At 45.0% G+C, this 27,882-nt stretch overlaps 1 protein-coding gene across 5 annotated transcripts in view; it reads right to left on the bottom strand.

Moving 5' to 3' along the window:
- The window catches only part of AP2B1 (adaptor related protein complex 2 subunit beta 1), a 120,306-nt gene that overhangs the window by 1,943 nt on the left and 90,481 nt on the right, over positions 1–27,882 (bottom strand). For all 5 annotated transcript variants that reach the window (XM_084748727.1, XM_084748725.1, XM_084748724.1 and 2 more), the window contains 3 exons: positions 13,947–14,031; positions 13,134–13,220; positions 5,261–5,415 (listed from right to left, as the gene is read on the bottom strand). In XM_084748727.1, the coding sequence (XP_084604853.1) occupies positions 5,261–5,415; positions 13,134–13,220; positions 13,947–14,031 (327 nt within the window). The remainder of the gene's footprint in view (positions 1–5,260; positions 5,416–13,133; positions 13,221–13,946; positions 14,032–27,882) is intronic.

The raw sequence follows: 27,882 nt of genomic DNA, 5'->3' as shown, positions 1-27,882 counted from the left end.
TGTGTATAGAGATGTGGCCTCTCCTTTGAAGGATATAAACAGTCTTCCTCCACCCTCTTTCCTTTTTTGACCAGCTTTGATACTTGCAGCAATCCTCCTGCCCCTGCCTCTTGAATACTGGGATTGCAAGAGTGCCTCACACGTGGCCTGAATACCCCTTTATGAAGTTTAAGAATCAGCCTTGGAGTAGGTACTCTATTGACTCTTCTTTCTCGTGAGACTAGGGGACCGTGAGTCTTTCATGCACTAGTACTGGCTCAACTAGATATGTTGCCTCCTTAATGCTGAGCTAAGGGTGCGCAGGATGATGGAGAATAGAGAACAGCTCTGAGAGATTCTCAAGTCTGAAGCTCCAGCCATGCCAGGTGCCTCCAGTGACTGAGATTGTACTGTAGGAACCCAGTCACCAGGAGGCTCTAGATTAGGAAAGGGTACATGGAAATAAACCATGTTTACCATTTAAAACTATAGAGGAAGATCTTATATTTTATCCCAGCACTTGGGAGGCTAGGGCGGAATGATTTCTGTGAGTCCCAGGATATCCTGGGCTATGCATGTGCTAGAGGCCAACTTAGGCTACGAGACCAGACACTGCCTAAAAGATAATGTAGCGATGATAGGCAGCTCCAGCCTGTGGTCTCTGCACCAAGACACCGGATACAAGAGGATCAGTTCTCAGCCAGACTGGGCTATAGAGGACCTGTCTCACAGAAAACATAAAAGCAAATAAAAAGCCCCCAGCTCAACTAAACCAAACCAAACCACCCCTCACCCCAAACAGTAAAGAATCTAGCAACAAAAAAAGGGTGTGTGGGTAAATGGAAGGTGACTATAGTTTTAAACGGGTTCCACAAAGACAAAACTTCACTGTCTTCTTCTCCTGGAGACAAGGTCTCACTATACAGCCCGGACTGCTCTGGAACTCTCTAGAGACCAGACTGACTTCAAACTCAGAGATCTGCCTGCATCTGCCTCCTTAGTGCTGTAAAATATTAGAGGTGTACACCACTAGGCCAAGCCTAGCCTTTTTTTTTTTTTTAAATGCTTTCATTTGTACTTTAGGGTACTGAATTTACTCCTAGGGCATAGGTGGTATTATTATTATCATCATCATCATCATCGACTAAACATGGCTGGCGAGGTGGAGATGGTTTAGCAAAGCAGAAACCCTCAAGAGAACAGGGGGACTACCTGACTTTGCTCCTCAGCCATCATATCTTCAAATGCATGCACATTAAACATGGTGAAGTCCCAGTCCTCTGGTCAGGTAAGGTGAACACAGCTCTGAGCAGGGCTCCACTCTTAGTCTGCAGCTTAGTGCATACAGACATGATTCCCTGGCTGCTTTGACCTGGAGACTTCTCAGGAACCCTCCCTTACCTGTCAGCCCCAGCATGGGAGGACGGTTTGTCGATGAAAGGGTGGCGCTATACTTGGATATGAATACTATCTTTACCAAAACTTTTTATCATGTATTTGTTGACATAAATACAGGTGCCTCCAGGGCTTTATTTAATGTACAGTTGCTCATATCCATTTGACCTCATATGGCAGTTAAGTGGAGTTTGTTCACCTTTGCCTTCTTCCATCCCAGGTCTAAGATGTAGCTCTTGGCATCAGGGATGCTTTGGCAGAAGAAGGCGTTGGGTAAGGCTTGCTGCGGTGGTTTAAATGAAAATGGTCCCTATAGGCTCATAGGGAGTGGCACATTAGGAGGTGTGGCCTTGTTGGAGGAAGTGTGTCACAGGGGCTGGGCTTTGGGCTTCCAAATACTCTTTGTCTCTTCCCTGCCTGCGTGCTGCCATGTTTCCCACCATGACAACAATGGACTAACCCTCTGAAGCTGTAAGCCAGAGCCAATTAAATGTTTTCCTCTATAAGACCTGCCAAGGTCATGGTGTCTCTTCACGGCAACAGTACACTGACTAGGACACATATAAGCACTGACATATGAACATACACTCACACACCATACAGATAGACACATGTAAAAAGATGTGATGCATCATTTATTTTCTATAACATTTTCTAAATGACACAATCATTGTAGGAGAACCAATGAGTGCTTACCAGGCTAGGTTTACATTCCAGCTCCTACAAGGCAGGGGCAGCCGAATTTCTGAGTTTGAGGCCATTCTGGTCTATATAGTAAATTCTAGGCCAGCTAGGGACTACATAGTGAAACCTTGTCTCAAAAACAAATAAACCCCCAGCAAAAACAACCACAAACAATCCTTCCCACACAGCAAAAGGGTATGTGATGTACAGTCTCATTATGTCTATAGTTATGTTAGTAATTTTCTAGTCTTCAAAGTGTAAGATATTATCAATATGAAAAACTGTGTTAGAAGAAAAAAGTCTCATTAAAAATCTTTTGAGTTCTTTCAAAATAAAGTATTTTTTTAAAGTGTTAGTTATATCAAGGGCATGAACAGCCCTTCTCTTAACAATGTGCATTAGGAACCAACAACAAACACCAGAACCTTAAACATCACTTGTCTATTAAAAACAACACCCCCCTGCCCCCCCAAAACCCACATGATTTTGAGCAAGTCATTGTTCAACTCACATCTGGTACTAAGGGTTGAACCTAGGGCCTAGCCCAGCTGACAAGTATCTGCCACTGACTGACTGATACTCCCCACTGACTGGGGATACTCCCCAGCCCTGCTTTTCCTTTTCCTTTTGAGACTGAGTCTCTGAGGTGCCCAGCCTGGCCTTGAATTTTCTGTCTTTCTGCCTGAGCTTCCCACACAGCTGGGAACACAGGTCTATGCCACTAGGATCTAGTCTCAATAATCATTCTTAAACAAAATCACACTTGACAGTGTGTGCATGTGCCACAGTGCTTGTGGTGGTTAGGAGGGCAGCTGACAGGAGCCAGTCCTCACCTTTATCAGGTTAGCTGTCAGTCTTGGTGGCAAGTGACTTTGCCTGCTGAGCCTTCTCACTGGCCCCTCCAATCTTAACTATAAGGTTTGTTTATTTTTTGAGACAAGGTTTCTCTGTGTAGCCTTGGCTACTCGCTTTGTAGACCAGGCTGGCCTTGAACTCATGGAGATCCGCCTGCCTCTGCCTCCCGAGTGCTGGGATTACAGGCGACAAGTTTCTTTTGTTTTGGTTTTTCTTTTTTTTTTTTTTCGAGACAGGGTCTTTCTGTGTTAGCCTTGGCTGTCCTGGACTCACTTTGTAGACCAGGCTGGCCTCGAACTCACAGCGATCCGCCCGCCTCTGCCTCCCGAGTGCTGGGATTAAAGGCGTGCGCCACCACGCCCGGCCAGGTGACAAGTTTCTTGATCTACAACCTGGGACTAATATGCTTCCTTAACTTAGCAAAGATAGAACATGTATATAGTAATGGTGAGTTAAAAAGAAACATGGACACAGACTTTGAACAAATGTCTAGAGAAGTAAATAAATGGAGTTATTTTCAAGATCTGGATTTCCTTCTAGAGTAGAGGGTTTTCCTGTTCTGTAGAACTTAAAGTAAATGACAGAATAGATTATTACTCCCTGAAAAAGACAAGAGATAAGCCTGGCTTTATGGCACATGCCTTTAATCTCAGAACTCATTTTAATTTCAGTACTTGGGAGGCAGAGACAAAAGGACTTTTGTGAATTTGAGGCCAGTCTGGTTATAATATTCTAGAATAGCCAGGGCTACATTTTGAGACCCTTTCTCAGAAACCTGAAACAAAACCAGATAAGAGATGGTAGCCGAGATAGAGGGAGGGGTCTACACCTCATAGGGAAAGCCCACCAACGCTTACTGTAAAAACCCTCGAGAGGACTCAGCAGCAGGCAGACACAAGGCATTCCAGCTTACGTCAGCACGAACATTAAGCATCTCTGTTTGGGTGGCACTAGTCTTTGATGCATGCTAGTATAAACAACAGCTGTCAAAATCAAGGAATGGGCTGCAGGAACAAAAGGCTCCGAGTCTGACTTCTCACCTTCCTCGGCACTAGTCACCATTGAATCCTCTTCCCCTGTCAATTCCTTCAAAACAGTCTAACATGAGAATACAGTATGTCCCCCATCTCAAGGCTTGTCAGTCGTTGGGAGACTACAACTCATCAGCCAGCGTCAGGGCCCTGGGGATCAGTCTTCACTGCCAAGCAAAGCAATGGCTTCTTTGGTTCAGTGGGCTACTGGAGGAGCTTCCTCAAGCTAAAGGGAACCTGCAGGCTGGACACTTCCCTCTGGGCTAAGGAAACCAGGCTAAGAATGATTAGTTAGTGACTTGCTCAAATCATGTCTTTGTGGTAGCAGCTGTGTTTAGGGCTAGATAGACATCCTTAAGGCCCGGAACTCCAAAAGTAGAAAAGGTTCAATGTAAACCAGCTAGGAAATGCTTTGTGTGTGTTTGTATGTGTTTGTGTGCATGTATGTGTGCATGTATGCGTGCGCATGCATATGCAAAAGCCAGGAGTGTGCTGGGCATTCTGCTCCATCCTGTCTATCACATCACCTTGAAGCAGGTCTCCCACTGAACCTGGCAAGGCTGGCCGGCCAGCAAACTCCAATGACCTCCTGCCACCTGCTAGGGCAACACTGGGTTTCCAGCATGTATGGTTATGCCCAGCTTTTACGTGGGTGCTGGAGATCTGAGCAAGTCCTAATGTTTGTAGAGCAAGCAGGCACCCTTACCCAGCAAACCATCTCTCAGCCCAGAAACACTTTTTTAAAGGCAGGGTCTCACCATGAAGCTCTGGCTAGCCTCAAACTCACAGCAACCCACCTTCCACTGGATTAATGAATGGTGTGCCCCATGATGCTCAGCTAGAAACACTCCTCTCAACAGCTTATTACAGCACTGCACTGATGCTAAGGAGGCAGCATCTCTGTGTCAGTGGCGCGATGGGTCTGCAGAACTCCTATTGTCAGAGGCAAATCATCTAGCCCCAGCACCATGCCTTTCAAAGGTCAGAAGACGACAGTGAGGAGAGGAGGCTTTCCATGAAGGCAAACGGGGACCCCCTTACTGAATGCCTGTTTTGGGCATCCAGGCCTTCCTCCAGGTCTCTGTAGTACACTAAGAAATAAATGCCTGGCTTCTTACTTTTTTTTTTCTTCGAGACAGGGTTTCTCTGTGTAGCCTTGACTGTCCTGGATTCGCCTTGTAGACCAGGCTGGCCTGGAACTCACAGCGATCCACCTGCCTCTGCCTCCCGAGTGCTGGGATTAAAGGCGTGCGCCACCACATCCCACTCTTACTTCTTAATCTAAATCATCTCACCCATTCTGGGGAGGACCTTACCGTATAATTGGGGTTTCCTGGCTGGATCCGTAGCTCGGCCAAAATCCAAATGCCATTAGTGAGCTTCAGGGACTGGTACAGCATGTCTTGCCCTTCCACGTTCCTCTTCGCAATGGTGTAAACATTGTTGTTTTGCAACTTGCTGGAAACTGTGTCTAGAAACAGAGATGCAGAACTTAAGACTCTCAGTTAAAGCCTCGGGCAAATGCGCTCCCCTCCTGGACATGCTCGGGAGCCATCGCTGGAGTCCCCTGATGAGTTCTGTCATGTGTGCAGTTCAGGAGGCTCTTCTGACACAGGCAGCAGAAGAAGGGCCTGCCCATCATATCAGACAGAAAACAGTGAGGTGCATCAGCACTGGTGTAAGAGTTACTGTGAAGATTAGCCAATAGATAGGCCTAGGACTAACTACTCGTATTAGTTACTTTTCTCACTATTGTGACCCAATTCTCCAGCCACAGCAACATACGAAAGGAGGGTTATCTTGGCTCATAGGTCCAGGCCACACTTCAGCACGGTGGGGGGTCACGGCAGCAGGAGCGTGTGGCAGCTGACAACACGGCCTCCCTGTCAGCACAGGATGAATGCTAGTGGCAGTCTTGCTTCCTCTCTTCTATTCAGCCCAGGACTCCACCACAAGGAAGGAAGCCACAGAGCTAAGGTGGGCCTTCCCACTGCAATCAACTAAACTGGATATTCCCACACACGAATGCCCAGAGGCGTGTCTAGAGGCTTGCCTTCTAGGTGATTCCAGACCCCGTCAAATTGACAATATTAAGCATCACAATGATAGACAGTCCAAGTGCTCTGACAGGGACAGAGAGATGAGTGTGTGGGAGTCCCCGCTGAGACTGCAGTGTTGGTGTTCATTTCTGGAATACTGTTCCCTAACCAGTAGAGTTATACTGATGATCAGATGTACTCTTCCCAAGTCAATATTAATGTCAGGTGGGCCTCAGTTTTCCAGGTTTAGAAAAGGGCAGAGCAGCACAAGTCTTTTTAAAATCAGATTTGTTAAACTAAATACTTAAGAATTTTTTTTTGAAGCAGGCAAATGAATTCTTTAGATGCTAAAGAAAGTCATATTTTCAAACAAAAAAGGAAACTTAGTGGGCCACACCTCTTTCTGCACTCACCATATCAGGGCAGGAACAGGTTGGTGTCAAAGAGACATGCTCTCGAATTAAAGGTCACTTCTCTGTGTGACGTGTTGCAGAGTCAGAGACAGATAAGCTTTTAAGAACAGAGGTGTTGGGCAGGGGGGGAGGGGCGGGCTGGAGAGATGGTTCAGAAGTTAGGAGCACTGGCTGCTCTTCCAGAGGTCCTGAGTTCAATTCCCAGCAACCACAAGGTGGCTCACAACCATCTATAGTGAGATCTGGTGCCCTCTTCTGGCCTGTAGGTGTACATGCAGGCACTGAATACTTAATAAAGAAGTAAATTTTAAAAAGAAAAAAAAGAAAAAGAAAAAAAAAAAAAAAAAAAAGAACAGAGGTGATGGGCTGGAGAGATAGCTCAGAGGTTGAGAGCACTGCCTACTCTTCCAGAGGTCCTGAGTTCAATTCCCAGCAACCACATGGGGGCTCACAACCATCTACACAGGGATCTGATGCCCTTTCTGGCCTGGTGTGCAGGCGTACATGCACACAGAGCACTCACATACATAAACTCTTAAAAACAAAAAACAAAAAACAGGTGATATACCAGGTGTGGTGTGTCATTAATCCCAGCACTCAGGAGGCAGGTGCAGAGAGGTAGGGAGCAGTCTCTGAGTTTGAGGCTAGCTTGGTCTACAGAGTGAGTTCCAGGATACCCAGGGCTCACAGGGCTACAAAAAAACTCCTCTCCTCCTCCCTCTCTCTCACATACACACAGACACAGAAGATAAACACAGCTTCTTTGCAACATATTTGTTGCATTAGCTTCAGAAGAGAACTCGAAATACTCAGCCTTGTTCAGGAACTAAACTCTCACAAAAAGGTATGCTATAGCCAGGCATGGTCTCCAGAAATGCTGAGATCTCAGCATAGGCGGCCTCATGTTTTATCATTGGCTTTTCTCAGCATCTGGACACACAGATGTTGTCAACATCTATAAATATGTCTTTGAGTTTTGTATTGACTTAGGTGCTAGAGATGCTTCTGCAGCCACAGGGTCAAGCATCTGCTGGGATGGAAGCTACTTTCAGAGGCCCTTCGCACTCTGAAGTCCTCCCACACCCATGCCAGGCAGCTGTGGTCTCATTCAGTAAATATTTTTTAATCAGTTATTAATTTTTTTGCCTTTTAAAGTTTTCACTAATATCAAAGACAAACAGTTGTAACTTAAGAAATGGCTATAGAGGCTGGAGAGATGGCTCAGCAGTGAAGAGCACGGGCTGCTCTGCCAGAGGACCTGATTAGATTCCAAGCTCACAACTGCCTAGGGCACTGGTTCTCAACCTTCCTAGTGCTGTGATTTTTTAAAAAGTAGATATTATTTATTTATTTCTCAATCTTCTAATGCTGTGACTTTTTTTTAAAAGGTAGATATTATTTATTTATTTACTTTTTAATTTTCAGTTTGTTTCTTCCTTCCTTCCTTCACTATATTGATGTTTTGCCTGGATGTATGTCTGTGTGAGGGTGTCAGATCTTGGAGTTACAGTTGTAAGCTGCCATGCAGATGCTGGGAATTGAACTTGGGTCTTCTGGAAGAGCAGTCAGTGCTCCTAACTGCTGAGCTATCTCTCAAGCCCCAATGCTGTGACTTTTTAATACAGTTCCTCATGTTTTAGTGACCCCCAACCATAAAACTCAGAGATTTGCCTGCCTCTGTGTGTACCACCTCCGCCGGCCACTTATTTTGTTGCTACTTTAAAACTGTAGTTTTACTATTATTAAGAATTGTAATATAAATATCTGATAAGTAGGACACCTGATATGTAACCCCTGTGAAAGGATCATTCTAGGTAAAACACCCTTACCCATAAAACTGAAAGAGAGAGGGGGCGTGGCTTTCTCCCACACCCACAAAGCATATCTCTCAGGGTAGTTCTATGCAATACTGATGGAGGAGGGAGCCTCAATAAACTCTGCAATCATCTCATAGGGGGGCAGACAGCTCTTGCTGTCACTCTGGTTCCTACACTGAAGTGCTCTTGCAACTTAACGGGTTGCTAAGCAACATTTCCAGCTGGAGTTTGGCTAATGCTTTTTGAAAGGACTGTCTTTAACACACAGGGACTTGCTTTAAGTTGCAAAAGCTTTCCTTAACTTTTGAGGTGCTTGCCTCTTTTCCAGAGCAGCAGAAACCATGCAGGGCAGGTGCCTTTGTTGCACAGGCTTTGTGCTGCACAGGGACACATTCATTTTATGCATAGACTGAGGCCTAGATGCCTGCAGACTTCTTCTGAGCTCACCATTTTTGTAACACGACAGGGAAGGAGAGCGCTCTCCTTGTGCTGAATGGAGGAACTGTGATTTCTACCAGAAGGCTGAATGGAAGGAGGAGGGTTCTATAACAAAGTATGTATGAGTCAACTTTTTATTTTTATTTGTTCGTTTTAGGCATATTATTATTTAAGGTGTATGCTTGCTTGTTTCAGAGGGGGTCTCATTATGTAACCTGGGCTGTGTAAACCAGCTGGCTTCCGGCTTGCAGTGATGTAAGTCACCACATCTGACCTATTTTTACAGTGTGACACACTGAACCAGTGCTGGGCATTTATCAAACAAGGACTTGGGCCTTGCATATGCTAAGGCTTTAGGTTTGAGCCTGAGGATTTATGAGCTGAAGAATATTTGCTCTGCTAAGTGTACCATTCAAGGGTGGTGAATGCTGCGATGCATCCCCCAACCTCCTCCCAGGAGGCGAGGCAGGCAACAACAAGCTGGATGTTAGGCAGCTTCCAGCCACACGGAACAAACTTTTTAATAAAACATCACAGTTTGTTTTACATATTTGAGCTACTGGTACACAGGACAGAGTCTCAAAATTTGAGCTCCTGAGATCTGTCCTAAAGTAGGACAATGGTCAGATGTGACTGGACTTGTTTCAAGATGACTTCTTCGCATTTACCTTTTTCCTCCCACAAACCTGGTCAGTCAGTGATCTTGGCTCTCAGAAGGTGTGAAAGTGTCTTTCTTCAGCTTTCTTCTTTAGCTAAGGTCACAATCTTGTCACCAATAAGAGTAAAAAGGGTATCAAAAAAGGAAGGTAGGAATCTGCATTTGGGCCCTTATGGGACATTGGTTAGCAAGTTCAAAACTGCTCATCTGAAAAGGACTGCTGAAAATGACTGAAAAAAAAATCATTTAGGGAAAAGAACTACAGTTAAGTGCCAACTTGAAAAGTTTCCATTTTTGAAATGTTCCAAAGTATGGGAAAGCCACAGTAAAACAGAAACCTAACTTGTTCTCAGTGCCCATGCCTAAAGAAACAGCTCCTTTTCACTGCAGTGCCAGACAAGTGAAGAGGTACGCCAGGTGTCTGAGGCTTTCTTGAGCATAGTAAACAAATAAATGTCAGGTTTGTAAGAGTGCTTGCCACAAGTACCCCTCTGAGATGTGGATGGAAATGCACCTTCCTCTTGTGCACTCAAGGTAGTGCTTCAAAATATGTAATGATCCCAAATGTAGCTACAAGGTAGGATACGGAACAGGCCAGGTGTGGTGGCACACGTTTAATCCCAGCACTCAAGAGGTATAAGTCTCTGTGAGTTTGAGGCCAGCCTGATCTACAGGATAGCCAGGGCTACACAATGAGACCCTGTCTCAAAAGCAAGCAAGCAAGCAAACAAACAAACACAAAACAAAACCAAAAAACCAGGAGTCTTGTGCATCGGTGCCTTTCTAGTATTTACAGCAAATAGCAGAGCCACCAACATTTTCATTACGCTCTGATTACTAAGACTTGGAGAGGGTTTCTCTCTTCTCTAGAAAGCTCAGAGAAGAGGCAGAGAAGCTCACTGCTATGTCGGTGAGTCCTTTAAGGCTGTGACTTCCTGTAGCCCGGAGTGTTCCTTCCATCTGTCAAATGTCTTTGCTAGCACAGAAGAGCTATTTTAAGTGCGGGTGCTATTGTGATTAGGGAAGATCAGCTGGAAAGGGTGGTATTTTTAGCTCCCAGCTAGACACAGGGTGTTGAATCAGAAGACACTAAACCTGCAAAGGTTCCTGTTAATAGAGTCCTCGCGGCTGGGAGGAAATGTAAAGGCCCAGGCATTCCATACCTCAGGGTGGAGACAAGGAAGAGTTAGAAAGAATTAGCTGAAGAAAGTGGTCTTGTAAGATTAGCAGTGCTCATGCATAGAAATGGCCTGGGTCAGCTAGAGAAGATGAACTGGCACCTTTCTTTATGCTCCATGTGCCCTTATGCCACGACGTGTGCCACCAGAAGCTGGTTCAACAGCATTTGGGACACACACAGGAAGAACTGGCGTGAGGCCATGGCGGTTTTCAGAACTGAGTCAGCTGTGAGGACATCAGAGGGAAGTGCGTCCCTGGGAGAAAGCCACGTGCTTTGGTGCAGTACGGAGTCCTTTCTGTCTAGTATTTTGGCAGGCCAGACTAAAGTCCTTCATCAGCCAAATTTCACGTGCAAGTACATGTCCTTTTCACACAGGATCCCTGAAACCACAACTGCTCCCCAACTCCTCTATGTCCTGCTCTTTGTAGGGAACAGTGGCAAGCACTTGTAATCTGTAGCTCTACAATCAAGTAAGTTCATTTAACATGGAGTCAGCCAGGTTTTTCTAATGTAAGATTTTTCTTAATTTATTTATTATTATGTAAACAGTGCTCTGCCTGCATGTACACCTGCAGGCCAGAAGAGGCCATCAGATCACGTTATAGATGGTTGTGAACCACTATGTGGTTGCTGGAAATTGAACTCAGGATCTCTGGAAGAGCAGTCAGTGCTCTTATAACCTCTGAGCCATCTCTCCAATCCCTAATGTAGGATTTTCCTAATGCAGAGCTTTCAGTGTGTGAATCTATAGGCTGCCATCTGCTGCAGTTTTTTTTTTTTTAACATTTTAAAAAGATCTATTTATTTATTTTATGTATAAGAGTGCTTGCTTGCATATACACCTGCAGGGCAGAAGAGGGCATCAGATCACATATGGATGGCTGTGAGCCACCATGTGGTTGCTGGGAATTGAACTCAGGACCTCTGGAAGAGCAGACAGTGGCCTTAACCTCTGAGCCACATTTTCTAATTTTAATCACTATAGGAAAGTTCCCTACATTTTATTAAGGAACATGCCATGGCATGTGGTTGACCCAGAGCAGGTCCCTGATAAAATGGAGTACAGAGCGGATTCTCTCATGGGGCACGTGCTGGTTTGGTCACCAGCACATGAATTCTATAGCTGAGGCTTCCTGCTTCCTGAGGAACAGTCCACTCTATGGAGCTCCTGTGCTCACAAAAACAGTCCACTGTAATTGATTGGTGAGCTTAGAGGAAGCAACAACTAGCACTGCCAGCAACTTAAAAACCCACAGGATGAAGACGCTCAACTCACTAACCCTGAGTCTTTCTTCTTCCCCGTCCAGGGGCAGAGGAGGTGTGAGGTAACCATGACCACGGATATGTTCTGCCTGAAGTGTCTGCTCAAAGGGTGCCAGGCTATCTTTATGTCTGAGGCTTCCAGAAGGCACTGACCTCCTGAATGCCTTGGAGGTGCGACTGGACCAGCACATTTAAGAGCCAGCACAGGGAAAATGCTGATAGCTACCGAGTTGGATTTCAAAAACCCTACATGCAAAGAGCTGTCTAAACAGCGAAGAGAAATACAACAGACCCCAAACCAAAACGAAGTACGGAGAGGCGGGGTGAGAGGCGGGGGGCCCTTTCCTTCTTTCTGTACCACACGCATAGAAAGTATACTTTCTATACTTCTCTACCCCCTTCTCCAACGCCCTGCCCCCGCGCCAGTGGAGAAGGCAGTACGTGAGAACCCGTGAGGAGGACCACCGTGCACGGAGCGGGAACTGAGGGGTAAGCAAGGAGGGTGCCAGGCAGGAAGGGAAGAAAGACTAGAACAAAAGCCAGTGTTCTCAACAGCAAACATTCTGGTGAAACAAAGCCCTAGGGAAGGACAGCTGCTGGTGTCTCTCCTCTTGGGTTACCTCTTTTTGTATTGTACTGTAGTAACAAAGTAACTGCAAAGGGGCTTGGGGACTAGTGGTTATTAAAAAGGTGAGTATTGTTAGTAGAGTTGAGGAATGGGAGTAACAATACAGGGTACCAGCTAGGCGATAGCCAACCATGTACATGCTCTATTTAGAAAGAGAAGTCTAAATACAGGCTTTGCTCCAATGTCAAATGCTGATACGAGAGATGAGAAGTCTTTCAGGTCTTAGGAGGGTGACTATCCATATGTACCACTTCAGGCGCTTGATGCTGAGGACATTTAAGTACCGTGATTGACAGTTACTTCTAGTACTGCAGGACTAGTAGAGCACAGAGACCAGTTATGGCTTATAGTTTGTTTCTTTCATGTTTTTCTACAATTAGTGGTGCTGAGAGCAAACCTAGGCTCTTGTGCAAGTTAGGCTGGTTTATTTATTTACAATTTATTTATTTACTTATTTTGATTTTTCAGGACAGGCTTTGCCTGCATTCAGGAGGCAGAGGTAGACGGATCGCTGTGAGCTCGAGGCCAGCATGGTCTACAAAGTGAGTCCAGGATAGCCAAGGCTACGCAGGGAAACCCTGTCTCAAAAAAACAAAGAGAGAGAGAGAGAGAGAGAGAGAATTGCAAAGTAATGTATTTAACATGTAATCCACTAGAATCATATAAAATGTAGAGAGTAGAGTCAGGAAAGAAAAACTTTAAACATCTAATTTGACTTACTAAGATGAAAATGAATCAAGAGTTATTACTCACCAGCATTTAAATGACATTCCTTAATCTGAAACTGGAGTTCATTTTCATTGGGAATATCCTTCCATGTTGCAAGGAAGACCTGGCGCTCTGTGTGGGCGGGAAGAAGGGTGGCATGTCAGGATTCTGTTTCCTCATGCCTCCCTCCAGTTTTCCTTTGACCTGTAGGGGCAGGCTAGGCTGGAGCCGAGGTTTTGATATGTGAAGGCCGTGTATATACTAGGCTGAGCTAATATACACTGGAAGAAAGGCTCACTTAAGAGTTTAGCTTTGGCTCTTTGTATTCCCATAGATGACTGTGGATACATCTTGTGACCTTTGTTTTTTTGAGACAGGGTTTCTCTGTGTAGCCTTGGCTGTCCTGGAACTCACTCTGTAGACCAGGCTGGCCTTCACCTTTAGCTACCTTGGGGTAGACTAGGAGACTAATGCTTTACCACAATTACTGAATCCTTCTTAGTCTGTACTTAGTGTAGAACAAGTGCTAACCTTCACACCAGCTCACTAATTCATTACAGAAACTACTTCCATTTTGCAAAGGTGGAAATTAAACAAAAGACTGAAGCATCTTGCCCACAGTCACACAGATAATAAATGGCAAAGACTGAATTCACAGTTGTCTCCAAACCCCACATCTCTGCTATCCCAAATCCCAGCGACTGACAAAGGATCAATGATCAATTATTTATTGGGGCTCTAGACTATACTAATCTCATTTTAAAATTTCAAAACGGTCTGTACTTCTAGGGCTATGCTATGCCTGCCATTCAGATGATGGCCCAAGGTATATTTAGCAGGACAGGAAGACACACTCACCCATTTTGCCGTCTTCTACAAAAAGCACATTGAGTGGGATGAGGCAGCTGAAGTAGAAGACATCAATATTGTTTTTAACAGCCACCTGGCAGGAAAGCGAAATGGACAAATGGGGACATCAATAAGGAGTCAGGGAGGAGGGGGCGAGGGGAACAGGTGTGTCTAGAAATCGGCTTCCTATTTCAGTCAGTGCAGGCCTCCCGATCAACACAGCCCAGCTCAGACTGCGGCGCACACCCCTGACCTCTCACCAACATGTAACCATGAGCACTTGTGAGCACTCTTTCTCCAGAAGGACTGTCTATGGCAAACCCTGTATACCACTGGCTCTCAGCCTGTGCGCTGCGACCCTTTGGAGGCTGAATGATCCTTTCCCAGGGGGTCACATATCAGATTTCCTGCATATCAGATATTTACATTCTGATTCATAGCAGTATCACAATTACAGCTCTGCACTAGCAACGAAAATAATGTTACAGTTGGGGTCATCACTGCATGAGGAGCTGTCTTAAAGGGCCACCGCACTAGGGAGGGTGAGAGCCACTGTTCTAGACAAAGACTCGTCTCTGCAGCTGTGTCTTTTCAAACTACTTTTAAGATTCTGGGTGCTTTGTGTGTGTGTACATGAATACTATGTTGAATGTGCAGAGGTCAGAGGGCAACTTCTGGGTTTCATACTCAAACCCACTGTCTACCTCCTTTGAGACAGGTACTGGCTGGCCAGGGAACCTCACCCCGCCCCCTCCTCTTGTCTCTGCCTTCACCATGCATGAGCAGCAGCACCCTGAGTTTCCACACAGGTTCTGAGGATGTTTAGTTCTCCTTCTGAACCATCCTCTAGGCCTCTGCCCCACTGACTTTTCGAGTCAGGGTTTCTCTGTGTAGCCTTAGCTGTCCTGGACTTGCTCTGTAGACCAGGCTGGCCTCGAACTCACAGAGATCTGCCTGCCTCTGCCTTTCAATCTGTCTGTTTTCAATTCAATCCTGATTATGTTTTTTCATGCATAAACACTAAAGGCCACAGAGTGCCCCTTAACTTTCCAAGACATGGAAGGTTTCCAGGCCCCACCATAAAGAAAGCAGCTTTTGAGCAAACAAATGAGCCATGGAATGTGCATGCTTCCTTAATAGGCTCCAGCAGAGACTTTATTGAGGCACACCACCAACATTTGCATGGGGGACAGGCTGACTCCTGCAGCAGGTTCTAGAGCACGCGAGGAGGGAAGAGAGGGGAACTGCTTTTCCACCACCTTAGCTGTTCTCTGCCACCAGTGGCTCTCTCCCCATGTTCCCAGCCACGGCTACACAGAGAAACCCTGTCAAAAAAACCAAACCAAACCAAAAGAAAAAAGCCATAAACAAACAAACAAACGAGAAAGGAAAGCAAAAAAGTGCTTATTTAGCACCTTTCAACCTCCCTAACTACCCAACCTTGTTCTTTCTTTCAAAAAACAAACAAGCCAACAACAACAACAACAACAAAACAGAAAACAAAACAAAAATGAAATAAGAAACACAAATCCCACAAAAATACAAAAACAAAAGACCCCCCCCCCCAAAAAAAGCCAAAACAAAGCAAAATGAAAACAAAAAGCCCATAAAACCACCTGAGTTGTGCGTCTGCTGACTACACAGGCTCGGCCTGTCTTGGGAGGGGCTGATATATCCAATGGCACTCCACTGGAGAAAATTGACGGTCTCTTTGCAGATAATCTGTTGGCTAGAGTGAACTCTGGCCCACTTTCCGGAGTGCTGGGACCCTGTATGGTTTAAGTCTGAAGGTCTGGTCTGATGCCACATTCTGTGAGTTCCTACAGGTATCGTCCTGTGGTGTCTGGAAGAAACTGTTTCCTTAGAGTCACCCACTACCTTCGGATCTTACACTCCTTTTGTTTTGTTTTGTTTTTCGAGACAGAATCTCTCTGTGTAGTCCTGCCTGTCCTGGACTCGCTTTGTAGACCAGGCTGGCCTCGAACCCACAGTGATCCGCCTGCCTCTGCCTCGAGTGCTGGGATTAAAGGCTTGAGCCCGGCTTGGATTTTACACTCTCTCTGCCTCCTCTTCCACAGGAATCCCTGATCCTTGAGGGGAGGGATTTGATAGAGATAACCCATTTAGGACTGAGTGCTCCAAAGTCTCTCGCTCTCAGCATGCTGTCTGGTTGCGGGTCTGTATTAATTCCCATCTACTGCAAGAAGCATCTCTGATGTGGGCGGATTGCGGCACTGACCCACGCATCCATCCTCCCCTCTTTCCTACTCAAGCTACATACATGTCTCTTCATCAAAACTACAAAACTCTATGAAAGTAACATATATATAATTCCTGATTGTTTTGTGGTTCTTCTTGCTGTAGGTAGTTTACTGTATGTATGTATAATAATATAAACGCATAGGAAAATTTTTAATAAAAAATTAAATTAACAACTACAAAACTGTGGCTTTGTGATCAAAGAAACTCCTTTCTGAAGTGCTTGCCGTCCTCACAGTTCTCACCAACTCTGCCTTCTTAATGTGCTAGCACCTTTGCTTCCCCCCATTCCCTGGGCATGCCTCCTTGATAGCACACCTCTCTGATCTCTCAGAATCTCTTCAGTTATTTTCTTGGTGAGCTGCACTTCTAGCCTTCCAAGTCCCAAGTGCAGAAGCTTCTCAGAGAGACTAGCCCGGCAGTCTCTCTACCAGGACTGCCGTCAGGAAGGGGGTGCAAGGCACTGTGACGGTGCACTGAAGTGCCCCCTTCACAGACTTAAACCAGCTGTGGGCTGCTGGACGAGAGCTATGCGTACATTCACCTGATCTTCAGCAGAAGAAGTAGAGAAAAGAAAGCTCTTACTTCAAATTAGGGCCTCAAGAAGATCTCAAGACAGTGCCTGGCTCTGTAAAGGACATTTACAAGTGAAAACTGGCAGGTGGATCACTGTGAGTTCGAGGCCAGCCTGGTTTACAAAGTGAGTCCAGGACAGCCAAGGCTACACAGAGAAACCCTGTTTCAAAAAACAAACAAACAAAAAACTCAAAACAACACACACACACACACACACACACACACACACACACACACACACACACACGGGGAAATGGAGCTGGCCGGCCACGTGAGGGGTTCATGAATACTAACGATGATTATTATGATCATTCTTGAATACAAAGCAGTTAGCGCTCACAATGTGCCATCAGTTTAGACATTCATTGGTGTTCACTACATTCTAAGCATTTGTGATAAAACTAAAAATAGAGAAAATATAGCGCTTATCTCCCCAGGGGATGGTGGTTCTTAACCAAAAGCTTTTATCGGAACAGACTTGACAGGTTATTTACAACAGACACCAGGGATCTGCTCTATATATGAAAGAATTACAACTTCTCCATCTGGAAACAGCGTCTAGAAAGACCATTAATTTACAGCAGTGCTTTCTAAGAAGCCTGAGTGAGTCCATAAACATTCGTCCTTCTGAGATGGCTATCCCAATTACAGCCCATCATCAATCAAAGTCCATGAAATGCTCCTTGAGGTTAGCAGGCTAGACCTCCACCTAGCTACCGTCTGGAGCTCAGAAACAGAAAGGCAGGAACCCTCCGCTACTCTGTGCCACACATGACAGGGTCCTCATCTTCCCCAAGGCTGCCCCCAAATGCCTGCTCTAGAATAATTCTGTGAAGCAGATACTTCAAAGGCAGCAGACAATGCTGAGAGAGTCTTGGGAGCCAGAACAACTGGTTTCAAATTCTAACTTACACTCCTGCTTGCTGTGTGACTTACAGGCAAGCAGTATTCAGATTAATTTCTTGTTGACAAAAAGATCAAAGCATTACTCACAGGGCTGTCGTAGAGAGAAGTCAGGGGTTCATATTGGCTAAGCACACAGGATGCTAACTCTCAAGCATTTGCTGACTGCATGACAGTGAGAGGCTGCGTTCTCTATCTCCACCTCCTGTTTTGGTTTTTCCTTTATCATTACAGATAAGCACACACTGGATCACCTGAGGTTCTAGTAGTGCTATTATGCTACACAGGGATCAGAGAGTTTTTTAAAGCTTACTGGCCACCTGTTTGCTTAAGCTAAATGATTCTACTGTGGCTGAAAGGGCCATCTTTTACAAGTAACCGCACAGGTTACTTGCTGGAGAACTGTTTTAATTCTTCTATCTGTATTTTGTAGTCTTCAAACTCTGACCATTGGGCAGAAGTGCGTTCGCGTCAGGACTCGTGCCCTGGGTCTGCCTCCTGTCCACCTCTCTGGGCTTTCCCCATCATTTCAACCATATCCAAATTACTTCTTGGTCTCCAATACTGAAACTCGCAGCTCTGCATTTTTCATACTGTTTTTTTCTGCTTGAATCATTCTTTTCCTTAAGATTTGTCTACCTTATCTAACTGTAAGACTAGGTCAGTATTAAATTTTCAGAAAGCCTCAAGCCCCCTCACAGTACCCAGTGTGAACACACTACTATTACAGTGTAGAACACAAACTTGTTTACACAAAGCTGCTACTGATACAGTAAGCTGAGAGTGCACAGGCACCTCACTTTTACCAGCATGCTGCCCGGTTCCAGCAGTATTTGCTGGAATGAGTTACACACATGGACCAATGCACTAGTTTGTTCACTTGTTTCCTTCCTTTACACTTCATTCATATGTGTAACAAAGATCTCTCAGGATCACAGGCTGTCTGTCAGTGAGGCCCGGGACTGGGGGTGAGATGGTGGTGGTGGTTCTTTCAGTGTGAAATCAGAGTTGAAGTATTATCTAGTAGACTGTACCCTAAAGTATGCTAGATACTAGCCAGGCATGCTGGGACACAACTTTAATCCCAGCACCTAGGAGGCAGAGGCAGGCAGATCTCTGTGAATCTGAGGTCATCCCGCTCTACACAGTGAGTTCCAAGCCAGCCAAGGCTACACAGTGAGACCCTGTCTCAAAACAAAAATAAAACCAAAACCAACCAACCAAACAAAAGCAAGCTAGCCGCCCATGGATACGCCAACCATCTTTGAGTGTAAGCAGAACCTGCCCTCCTCATTGAGATCACTGCACATGTACATGTTTCGCCTGTGGATCATGACAATCTGGGACCTGCAGAAGTCACAGGAGGGACCTGGCTCCGCTGGAACTGGGTTACTAATGGCTGTGAGTCACCATGTGAGTGCTGGCAACTGAACCCGGAGTCTGCTTCGAGAGCAACAAGAACTAGCTGCTGAGCCGTCTCTCCAGCTCCAGGACCTCTTCTCTTCCTCCTCCTGTTCTTCTCCTTCCTCCCCCTCTTCCTCCTCCTTCTCTTCCTTCTTCATTTTTTCTTCTCCCTCTCCCTTTTCTTTAGGGTGCTGGGCATTGGCTCTAGGCTTCCCCATGCTGGCAAGTGCTCTGACATTGAGCTATGCCCCAGGCCTTCTGGTTTAAAAGACAGAATCTTGCTGTGTAGCTCAGGCTGGGCCTCAACTTCTGATCCTTCTACCTCTGACTCTTAGAGAGACAGGGATAGTACATTACAACTTAAACAAAATGAAACCTTTATATAAGATAGTGGGTCTCATTATATAGCCCAGGCTAGCCTGGAGCTTGCTGTGTCCTCTCACCTCTGCCTTCCAAGTGCTGGGATCACTATCAAGCCCACTTTCTTGTTATCACTCTTCTTAAATATAATTTTAAAAATTATGTATAAATGTGCATCTGTGTATGGTTTTGTGCATATTTATGTGTGTGCTCATGGTGGCCAGAGGCATTGGATACAGGAGGTTGTAAGCCTTTTGATGTAGGTGCTGGGAATCAAATTTAATTTTTTGGGAGAGCAGACTAGGCTCTTAACCACTGAGCTTTCCCTCTAGCCCCTGCCATCATTTCAAACTCAATAAACAGAATATAAAACCTTTTAGCACCTTAACGATTTCTGCATTTGTTTCCACTCATCTGCCTGTAACTCCCATTCACAACATTTAGCCTCTCCAGTTTATTCCCAACACAGCAGCTGGAAGGATTTTAAAATGTAGGTCGGCTGGCAAGTATTTCTCAGCTCAAACCTTCAATGGTCCCCTCTCATATAGTCAGAATACAGCTGACTATAATCTGGTCTCCATTCACCTGTGATGGCTTCCCTTGCAGCTCCAGATACAGAGGCTGTCCTTACCCTGTGCATTTGCACTTGCTGTTTCTTCTGGGGACACCTGCATGGTTCACTACCTCCTCAAGGCTCTGCTTTAATCACAGTGATCTCAGGCAGGTGGGTCTTATGGACCATGTATTATGATAGTCACACCTCACATCCCTCTCCAGTCCCAGGAGCCAGAGCCACAGCCAGACGCTTGTTTTAGTTTAGTTTTTTACTGTCATCTTTCCTGACCCAAATGTTTTTTCCTTTTTTTTTTTTAACATTTACTTGTTAGCTTGATTATACCCCTTCTCAGCAAAACATGAATTATTTGAAGAAATTTTTGTCTTTTGTTTACTATAGGATTTGTAGTTTCCATAGGAGTGTGAGGTAGCTGTGATGTAAAAATGAGTATAAAAATTATCACTCAAGCAATTTTTAAAAGAATGTGTGTGTGTGTGTGTGTGTGTGTGTGTGTGTGTGTGTGTGTGTGTGTGTGTTGTACATGTACCACATTAGAACAGGTGCCTATGGAGGCAGGAAGGAAAATCAATTCCTGGAGGGGGTGTTACAGGCTGCTTATGAGATGCAGTTCTGAGCTACTGGCTGTGGGTAGTGAACTCAGGTTCTCCACAAGAACAGCAGCTGAGCTCATTTCTAGCCCTCTGTGCAAGGCTTTTGGACCCCCTTTAGGTTTAGACACGATATGAACTAGTTTAAAGGTTCACTTAAAGGGACACTTCTCGTTTTCCTCCTAAACAGAGGGGGAAATTCTGAACACTTACTAGGAGAGAATAAGAAGGTCAGAATTATTTTAGTATAAATTAGTCTATGACAAGGACAGTTCCTTTGAAGTTCTATTGAGTAATTTCATAATGCATATTTATGTTTTAATATGAAAAGATATAATCTTTTATCTCTGAGTAAAGGAAAAGAAAGTGTGTATCAATCCACCCACCAAGCCATTTTTTAAGGAAGGCTTTCACTATGTAACCTTGGCTGATCTAAAACTTACTGACCTTGAACTCAGAGGGATCTGCTTGTCTCTGGATCCTAAGTGCTGCCGTTATATAGCGCTTCAGGTATCTTTAGTGCTGGCATGGTGATACATACCTTTAATCCTAGCACATGATTAAAGAAGACAGGGCAGGGGAGGCTAGCCTGGCCAACACAGTGAGTTAGTGAGTTCTAGGACAGCCAGGGCTACAGAGGAAGACACCTCCTCACTGGCCCCCTCCCCGAGACAGGGCTTCTCTGTATAGCCTTGGCTGTCCTGTACTTTATAGACCAGGCTGCCCTTGAACTCACAGAGATCCACCTGCCTCTGCCTCTGGAGTGCTGGGATTACAGGTCTGTGCCACCATGCCCAACTTAAAAGACCCTGTTTAAAAAAAAAAAACAAAGTGAAACAACAACAAAAAGCAAGTATCCTTAGCCAGGCCAACTGGTGGTTCTTAAAATTGAGTAAGTTAAAACTGTAATATTAAAATAAATACAAACAAAATATCACTGTGGCCATGTATGTTAGCACATCTTATAATCCAAGGATTTGGGATGCTGGGGCAGGAGGATGCACCAGTAGGAAGCTACTATAGACTGCATAGCAAGATAGCAAGATCTTGTTTCAAAGCATCAAAACCAGCCAGATGTAATGGAGCACACCTGTGGGCCCAGTCTGCACAAGGGGGGAGCAGAAGGATCCCAAGCCAGCACTGGCAACATAGCAAGACCATGCCTTAAAAAGATCAAAAGGAACAAAACAGAAAATATCACTGTGTAGTTCATAGACAGTAATATTTAATGTTCATTTCACCTATGTAAGTGAACATCATACAAAAATATATTTCTTACTGTAAACTGCAGTTTAAAAAGAGCATAAAACACACAATATTCACACTCCCAAATAAAAGTGGTTTTTTAAAAAATGGATTCAGTGAACAAAGGAACAGAATGCCTGCTTCAGCCTCTGCTTTGAGACTGCCCAAAGCAGATCACAGATGGTACAAGGAGAGGGCTGCCTGGTCCACTGGTATATACACACCATATGCAACCCGTGGCCGTAACACTACGAACCTGCTTCCTTCTCAGGACATCAATAGAAATGATTATTATAAGGCACTCTGAAACACAAAAGTGAGCTAAAAATGCTTAATAACAATAATAATGTTTTTTAAAGTTACTTTCAGGGGCTGCTGGGGAAAGAGTAGCCTGTCAGCGTCAGCCTGTACCCAGCAATTACTTTCTTTCCATAGTCTAGGAAGCCTGCTGCAGTAGCTGCAGCCTCTTTATGGTGGCACAGCTGGGGATGAACAGGCTAAATTAATATTCTAACTGTGTTCCAGGGTATTTAGGAGTACTATTAAAAGGTCTGAGATGAACTCAGTCTCAACTCTGGCACACCTTTTACTACAACAGGTAACCAAAGGAGGCAGCACCACAACAGAAATCAAGTCGTCAAGCTGTACAGGGCTAACCTTCCAGATTATCTCATTGACTCCTCTATGACGTCACAAGTGACCTTTCCAAGTCTCTGAAAGATATTTTGTCTTTTTATTCCTTTTCTGCATTTAGCTTTTGGAAAGATTATTTGCAGACTGCTCCAAGTTAGGACCAAACAGTGACGCCAGCCATCTCCAGTTCTCTGAGGGATGATGATTCAGATGTGTTTTTAAAGCACCACACAACCTAATCAACAGATCCAGGGAATGGCTCTGAGTGACAGGCTTTTAATGGTACAGATTCTAAGTGTGATATATGTCATTTGAGACTCAGGTAGAAACGGCCTTTTCTATTAGCTGCAGAAGTTTGATGGACCTGTACCCTTATTCCTCCTAATTAATGCTAAATATCTCCCACCTTAAGGTTAAATATCGCTTTCCATTTCAAAGCCTGACAATGAATTGTGGGGGATTCCCAGAGATAATCCTGATGAACAGAGCTACCTGCAACATCTGACAGTATCTGGGCACAAGAAAAAAATACAGCAGAAATACGAAACTCGGGCGGTTTACCCTCCATCAAGTGCTATTTAGTCTTTAATCCAATGCTGAGCTGCAAACAACTGTCTATTTTTTTTCTTTGACCATCCACTGGGTCAAGAGGACTCATGTGTGCTGAGTAGGGCTCAAAAGGAACCAAACTGCTGGGTGTCCTAGTTTAAGGCTATCCTTGTTGATTCTGTGCAGATGCTGGGACACTACCCACTGTCAAGAATATGTGAATGGGAGCCCTACACGGGGCAAGTGTGTCAGCCTTCTCTCCTGACAGACGCAGTCTGGGTCCCTAGGTGAAAGCCCCTGTGGGCAGCAACATGCACTTCAACACTTGTAGTTTTCACAGAAATGGAAGCTTTGAATAGACATCCCCTTCCTCATGGCTCCTAGAACTCAAATCCTCTATAGAACAAATTATTACTGGGCTTTAAAAACACAACAAATTGGGAACTGGAGAGATGGCTCAAAGGTTAAGAGCACGGACTTGCTCTTCCAAGGTCCTGAGTTCAATTCCTAGCAACCATAACCATCTATGATGTGATCTGATGCCCTCTTCTGGTGTGCAGGTGTACATGCAAGCAGGGCACTATAAATACAATTTTTATTAAAAAACAACAACAACAACAACTTCATAGGACCCAAACTCTTTTGTGGGCCTTGTTTTAAGAGGCGCTAAAACAGAAATCTGACTCCTGTGGTCCTTGTTCTGCCATGAGAGCTACGTAATCTATCCTCAAAAAACCCTCAAGTCATTTAGACCACGGGTTAGAATGTATATAGGTTAAATTCCAAAACCCCCAATGGGTAGATTAAAGTTGTAAAGTAGACAAACATTGGCTTCTGATTTGGGCAGGGGCACACAAGAATGAGGCCAGGGCTGTCATGGTAGAAGTTCAAGCACAGCAATGTTAGAACTACTGGAATCAAGTTCTATAAGTCTTAAAGATTTATCTTTAACTTTTACTGGTATGCACGTGCGCACATGAACACGGAAGTCCAGCAGACTTCCCTGGAGCTGGAGGTGCAGGTGGTTGTGAGCTTCCTGCTGTGGGTGCTGGGACTGAACTTTGGTTCTTTGAGGAAGCAGCAGAGCAAGCACTCTGAATCGCTGAGCTGGCTCTCCGCCTCGAGCTCTGCAACTCTTACTGCAGTTTAAATCAGATCCAAGCAGCCTGTCTACAGCCCCAGGGAAGGTCTGAACTGCAGACTAAGCTCACACCCTCGCAGTTCCAACACAATCTTCAGTGGAGGCCAGTCAGCCAGGTGACAACTCATGGCCACAGTGAAGTTCAGCGTAGACACTCCAGTCTCTACACTCCTTACCTCATAACTTACAACCACACCTACCAATGTAAGCTTTCTGACTACATGCAAAGAAAAACTTACAATCAGATTTTTTCTTTTAAAGGCAAAAGCTAGACTGTTTGATCATTATCTGAAAAATAAAACTTTTTTTTTTCCCCTTCTGCAGCCCTAACTGACCTGGTCACTATGTAGCCTAGGCTGACTTCAAACTCACAGAGATCCACCTGCCTCTGCTCCCAAGTGCTGGGATTACAGGTGTGCACCGCCATGCCGAGCTCCAAAATCCTTAAAAGCAAAGTATTTCCTTAAAGCAAATAAATGACTGAGAAGATAAAATGAACAACTGTGTTGTTTTATCTTTATTTTAGAGCTAGGGTCTGAGCAGGCAGTCCAGGCTGGCCTCTCACTGGGCCTCTCGCTTCAGCCTCCTGAGCGTTGAGACTGTAGGCATGAGCTACCACGTCCACTTTACCTGTTCTAGTCAGCATCCCTTACCTCTCCATGCATGTGTCTCTCTCACATACATCTTTGCATTTATTGGGTTTATGGAAGAGCAAGCATTGGTCTCTCACTGAAAATGTCTTGCTTAGCTGTACTTCCTATTAGGTATGTATCTTAATGGTTTTGGTTTCCCCAAGGCACTTAGAGAGAATCCCTGAACTTTTTCATTTATTCTGAGCTTGAGCTTCCAAATTTACCCTGGAAATACCTGGGCTTTGTGACACAGTTAAATAATTTAGGGCTGGCAGTTTGATTTTGTTCTGAGGAATTATGGGCATAGGTCTGTGACATAAATAGAACAAGATGTCCTATTTGACTCTTCATCCTCAATTTTGCGATGCAGTAATGTGTCTTAAAGCAACAGTTCCTTCCCTGTCCCCACCCCCACCCCCATAGAAAGGAGTCTGACTGTTGATCTGAGGCTAAATTTCAGCTTAGGTTCAGCCCCACCTAGAAAATGACTGACAAGAGGAGCAGCAGGCAGGGGCCCCAGTGAGGGACTCCCTGCTAAGATGAAGAGTTGGTCTTGCTGGGCAACATTCAAGGACTGGAGGAACCTGGCGTTTCTAAATGGAAAAGAAGGCTCACCTGACACCAAATATTTACTACTCCCTTCCTGTGTTGTTTGGCAGTGTTCTAGGAACTGAGTGATTACGAATGTGCGTGGAGGGGCAGTAACTGCTGCTCTTCAACAGTTTGCTCTAGTCGGAGTGGGGAAGGAGGTGAGAGTGAAAACCATGTATTTAAAATGTGATAAGCAGCATAGGAGGAAAACACGGCTGACAGGGACTGGGGGAGGGAGGAGTGAGCCCTGACTTCAAAGAATCTATTTTAGCAAAGGCCTGAATGAAGTAAGAAAGCGGTGCAGCTAGAAGTTGGGAGAGGGCACACGCCAGACAAGAGAACGGGCAGTTTAAAGGCTTCCGGGTAGCAGTGGACCTACTGGCCGCCCTACAGCAGACAAAGAGGCGGAGGAGCAGATGAGGTCAATGAGGTAAGGGGAGAGGAGGACACGGTTAGGACACAGGTGGAACTGTCAGCCTCTCAGCTTAGACAATTATGAATGCACATTCCTTCAGGCTGGGACTGTGAGCTTAAAGGAAAGGGTTTGCGGTTTAACTACAGCCACAGCCAAGCAACGTTCATCATTCATCATCGGAGCAGGCTCATTCCTATGAGCTGCATGCCCTACCAGGAACTTCAAGACAAGGGAAAAGAATGGCTCTGCTCTGGCTCCAAGTAGCTCCTTCCACCCCTGTGGTGCTCCAGGCTGAGTTATATACCCAGCCCCACTGTCCTGATTAAAACAACAACAAAGAACAAAAAACAAAAGCAAACCCACTCTATGGAAGGAAAATAAACCAGAAACTCAGAGTGTGTATGTGACCTCTTTCTGCCAAAGGATGACTAGCCAGTGACACTACTGCACTGAGCAAGCCAGTGGCTCTCCAGACACTGTCATCCACAATCCGTCACCTTTCCTTCCTCTAGTCATTAGTACATTCCTTTATACAGGATCAGGTGCTAAAAATAGCCACCAATAATTTCAAAGGCCTTTCATCTAGACACAGGTCAGTTTTCCATATGCTAAACTTCAAAAAATTATATTTTTACTCTATGTATGTGAGTGCTTTGCCTGCATGCATATATGTACACCACTTGGGTACGTGGTGCCCAGGAAAGCCAAAAGAAGGCATCAGATTCCCTGGAACTGGGTTGTGAGCCTCCATGTGGGTGCGGGGTCCTCTGCAAGAAAAGAACACCAAGTACTCTTAACCACTGAGCCATCTCTCCAAATGTTAACTCTTTTTTTTTTTTTTTTTTTTTGGTTTTTCGAGACAGGGTCTCTCTGTGTAGCCTTGGCTGTCCTGGACTCACTTTGTAGACTAGGCTGGCCTCGAACTCACAGCGATCCGCCTGCCTCTGCCTCCCGAGTGCTGGGATTAAAGGCGTGCGCCACCACGCCCGGCTTCAAATGTTAACTCTTACCTTAGGCAGTTCTGCAAATCCTATTCAACAAACAAACCAACTCACCCACCCACAGGCATCACTCTTCCCTTTCAATGACAGCTATACATACCCTGCCAGGACTGGGAGAGACTGCAGCTGTCACATCTTAAATATCCTAGCATTAATACTCAGGCGTGGAGGAAGGAACTGCCTGCTACAAAAGCTTATTGTTAAACTTTCCTTATTTTCTGAGGCTCAAGGAACTGAACCCAGGAGCTTTATACACGCTGGGCAAGCTACAGCTGCTGTTAACCTTTAAGACAGGGGTTAGCAGATGGCTCAGTGAGTAAGGGCACCAGCTCTATACAACCTGAGTCAAAATCTCCAGGACTCAGGTAGAAAGAGATAACCAATGTGTGCAAATTTGTCTTCAGACCCCTCCATGTGCACACTCATCCTGCAGGAGATCACAGATTAGCACTAGGGGAACCAGGAATGCTAAACACACATGATTGTTCCTTCAAAGGAAGGAATGCACAACCTGTAATCCTCCCAAAGGCTGAGAGTTGACAAGGCTAATAGCCTGGTGACCTTTGTGCTATCTGTGTGACCATACTGGGTCCTCCCTCAACCCTTATCATAAGCTTGTTTTCCTCAGTCAATCTATGGAACCTATCTTTATGGAAAATGTCCCATGAAGTTTTGAGGTAGTCCCATCTGATCTTTACTTAGCATACCTTGTATCTCAAGATACAGGTATGCTTTACTGTGCATAAGGGACTGAGTTATTTATCACCAGCAGAGTTTTCACCAAATTGTGCTGTGCTTAAATATGCCTAAAATAAACCACTCAGGGTCCGACTCCAGAAGTTTGAACCAACACCGGCTACTAAGGCATGCTGAACTGAACTGCCTTCTTGCTTCCCACAGAGTGTTACTTTGCTGGCCATGGAGGTCACAGAGACCCCCACATCACACATATATACATTGAACAAATAATGTAAGAAGACCCTTTAAAACACATTTAATATACACTACCAAGTTCTGAGATAGTAGCACACCACATCATAGACTAGTATGCTATAGAAGCCCTCATAACAGC

The sequence above is a fragment of the Acomys minous genome (assembly GCF_964271855.1).
Source record: "Acomys minous genome assembly, chromosome: 12".
Classification (NCBI taxonomy): Eukaryota; Metazoa; Chordata; class Mammalia; order Rodentia; family Muridae; genus Acomys; species Acomys minous.
Note: the sequence above shows the minus strand (reverse complement) of the source record. Positions and strands in the feature narration are given on the sequence as shown.